Here is a 3,937-nt window from a genome sequence, read left to right on the forward strand (position 1 = left end):
ACAATTCTTAAAGGGCATAATGGATTTGGCACCCTTATCATTTGTAAAATTAAGGATACTTGAATGAAAGGTGTTATGGAATGCATAGAACTATGGGAAGAGTTCTTCAAGAGCAAGATAAACTAGGAGCTCTCGATATTATGAAGAAGAAATATACTTGAATTGAAAGTATGTTGAAAAATGTCAAGACTTTGCAAAAGCACCTAAGTTAAAGAGTTCACGTGAAAGTGAATTCTATTTGAAAATTAGAAAAAGCTTAGAAATGGGGATTATTGAGGTTGGAATTAAATCAAATATTTAAAAAATGAAGTGACAAAATCCTATCTTGATGAAGTATCGTAGTTATCCTAAAACATGTGGGGAGAGTATACTAAATTGGAAATAAAAATAATAGAATGTCGAGTTATAATAACTCTTAATGGGGACTAAGCATGAGATAAAACTGGTCAATAGATAAATTAAGAAAAATGGTATTGAAGAGAAACCTTCATGTGAGAAAATATAGAATTGAGATTAAGAGAAAACTAAGAAAATAAAATAATAAATAGAGCATATTAAAAGAAAATAAAAAAATAAAAGAAGATACATGAAATAATAAATAATAGAAGTTAGAGGAAAATATTAAATATAAAAAATTAAAAATAATAATAAAATAAAGGAAGTTACAAGAAAGTAATTAAGAAATATGAAGATTAGAAAAATAATAATAAATAAAGGAAGATAAAAATAATTAAAAAAATAAAGGAAGTTAGAAGAAAATAATAATAAAATAGAAATTTAAAAAAATAATAATTAATAAGGGATGTTAAAAGAAATAACAAACGAAGAAGGCTAGAAAAATAATAATGAAATAAGGATGTCTAAAGAAAATAGTACAATAAAGATGGATAAAAGAAATAATAAAATAAGGGTGACCTATAATAATAATAAAATAATAAAATAAGGTAAATTTGAGATAATAGTTAAAGGAAAATGAAAATTTAAATCCAAGTTATGAAAGGATTATCTTAAGTACCATATGTTGAATGGGTGTTTTAATGTTAAACTATTTTCTTTCTTAGTGTATAAACCTTATTTTGAGTTTAGTGTGTGCAGAGTGTTTTAATTTAAGTGGGAACTTCTTGGGCTAGACAACCCACCTCTACATTGCTACTTATCCATCATTCTTATAGCAAAATTATAATTGGAGGTTGCTACTTATCCATCATTCTTATAGCCCCATTACAACTTGGGATAGGAAAGAAGTGTACTAAAGGAGTAAATTGAGAGATTAATTGGTAAGTCAATTACATTCAACAAAACTTGATGCAATGATGGTAACAATTCGAGATCTACACCAAACTAACCCAACCCAACTTAAAATTCTTTAGTCAAATCCTTATATGATAGCAAATATATTTACTTCCATTAATATATTCCTTATATTAATGTTTGATATTTATATGAGTAATTTAACTATTTAATACTAACAATAAATTGCATGAGTTAATTGAGTGATGATACTGTCAAAAATTGTAGATTCAATATATGGTAAACAATAACACATGTTTTTAGTTTTCCGATGTTAAAAGTGTTAGGGTCAATTGGATATAGATAATACATTCATTTTGTGGATTTTTTTTTCAAAAAATTGTGATTTTTTAATAAAAAATTTAAGCCATAAAAAAGATTAACCATGTTTTATTATTATAAATATTTTTGTTTCTATCAAATTTCATATAATATTTTTCAGAAAATTTAAAATAAATGAATCTTTTTGAAAAGATAAATAAGAATAAAGAAAATAAAAATTTAACATATATAAAAATATTATCTTTATATAAAACAATTATTGTATATAATTTGTGGTATTTATAAATATAAAAATAAAAATAAAAAATAATACCATAAAACTCTATTTCCAAAAAAAAATAACAAACTTTATGAATTATCTATTGAGATGAGAAAATTAATAAATTAATTCTTTGATGTTAACCTATTTATATGATATTAAAATGAAACATTTACCCAAAAAAAATAAAATTATAACACACTTTGTAAGCTATCTATTTACATGAAAATTTTAATAAATTAATTCTTTAATGTTAACCTATTTCTATAATATTACCATGAAATAAACAAAAAAAAAAAAAATACATTCAATTATTTGAAAAAAAAAAAAAAACCATAAAACTACCTATTCATATATCATATTTTGTATGAAATTGTAAATTAAAACACCCCAGCTATTCGTTCATATATGATATTCGGTACGAAATTGTAAATTAAACACCCCAATTGTTGTCCTAGAAATAATGCAAAGCCTAATTATCTTTTATCTTTTTAAAGTTCCTATAGTAGTATGAATCTTATATCCAAATAAAGTAAGAAATTCTCCACCCACATCTTCAGATATATAATTGCATCCGCACACCATATTATTGGCTTATTCCGATTAAAACAAGAATGACTATAAATTATATTAACTACAAGAATAAATCCTACATATTAAATATTAACACTCCTGAAAGCCTGATTTCTCACATTTTTCACTAGTGACCTTCGTTATCTGGTGAGGCAAGACGGGAAGCGATGGCAGAATGATACATAGCATCATGAAACGTAGAAGTATCTCGAAGGTTTTTCCTCAATAGTTTTGCCTTCTCTGGAGTCAAGCGTCCCCCTAGAGACTTGGAACGCTTAGGTTGAACTTCCTCCATTCCTTTTTTATCATCATTTGAACCCTTATCAATGGCTTTGCCTTTTGTTTCCGATCCGTTTGTGTCGTCGTTTGCCCATAGCTCCTGATCAGGCTGGGACCAGCCAAAGAGAGGTAGCCACCATTTCATGTCACATCTCTCGTCAATATGTGAAAGCGAAATAACATCATCTCCTCTTCCTCTTCTCTTTGCCCCCACATCCTCATTGTCTGAACAAACTGATCCATTATTGCTCTTCTTGGAGGAGCTGCATTCCCATACGGAAATCCTGACAGAAGAGCCACCTCCAACTTTGGGGGAAAGAAAATTCTCACCACGGCAGAGAGCCGTTTTCTCAGAGAAGGGCCCGCACTCCAGAATTCCACATGAAATAACAGCCATTAAAGCAAACCAGGCCAAATAGCAAAAAATCAAGCTAGAAAATAAATTACTCAGTCCAATGAAGGCTGGCAATCTCGCTCTATAAACCAGGTGGTATAGCAGTGAAAATGAGAGAAACTAAATTACTCGGTGCAAATGGCACAACAATCAATAAAACCATGTATGCAGGACTTCTATTTATATACCTAGAATGTGCGGTGATACTTTTATGATTCCCCTAATATATACTTAAAATATCTGCCCATAACTTTCATAATTTTCAATGCAGGAAGTTTACAGGAAGCTGAGGATCCCAGCCGGTTTAGTTGAACAGTATATGACAGCGCGTTGAAACACGTGTAAGAAAAGGTTTGTCGTTAGGCTGAGAATTCTCACATGAGTACTACATTGGTTCACGAGGCGACTTAACAACCGTATAAAATCATTTATTCTCTGGATGGACAAAAAGTAAATTTTCAATTTAATTTAGATGGACAAAAAATTTAAAGGTTATTGACGTATTGACGTACGTTCATGGAATGAGAGTTCGGGATTCGTATATTGAATATAGACTAAATGCATTGTTCTCATTCCGTGAATGTATTATCAGTATACAAATGGTCAACTATGAATGGAAAAACGACAAGAGATGATCTACGGCCAAATAGTGCTTCATTTTAGAAATGATGGACCGATTGAAGAGTTGTTAGATTGTCACACTCTGAGACACAGAATTTCATTTGGAATATTCGAAAATATTCTTATACATATAGAATGGAATATTTGAATATACGTTCTTGGTAAGCTGTTAGGTACGTTCTTGCAAAAATTCATATGAGTATCTTTTCTTGGGATGTGTGTATTATTGGGGTATATTC

At 29.1% G+C, this 3,937-nt stretch overlaps 1 protein-coding gene across 1 annotated transcript; it reads right to left on the reverse strand.

Moving 5' to 3' along the window:
* Positions 1-2,376: 2,376 nt before the first annotated feature.
* LOC149208175 (uncharacterized) lies at positions 2,377-3,244 on the reverse strand. Its single transcript, XM_089394025.1, has one exon. The coding sequence runs from the start codon at positions 3,078-3,080 to the stop codon at positions 2,532-2,534; it is 549 nt and encodes a 182-aa protein (XP_089250151.1). The 5' UTR covers positions 3,081-3,244; the 3' UTR covers positions 2,377-2,531.
* Positions 3,245-3,937: the final 693 nt, after the last annotated feature.

Source organism: Pinus tabuliformis, chromosome 1_2 (assembly GCF_031772625.1).
Source record: "Pinus tabuliformis cultivar Carrire ecotype Pingquan chromosome 1_2, CPIR1, whole genome shotgun sequence".
Classification (NCBI taxonomy): domain Eukaryota; kingdom Viridiplantae; phylum Streptophyta; class Pinopsida; order Pinales; family Pinaceae; genus Pinus; species Pinus tabuliformis.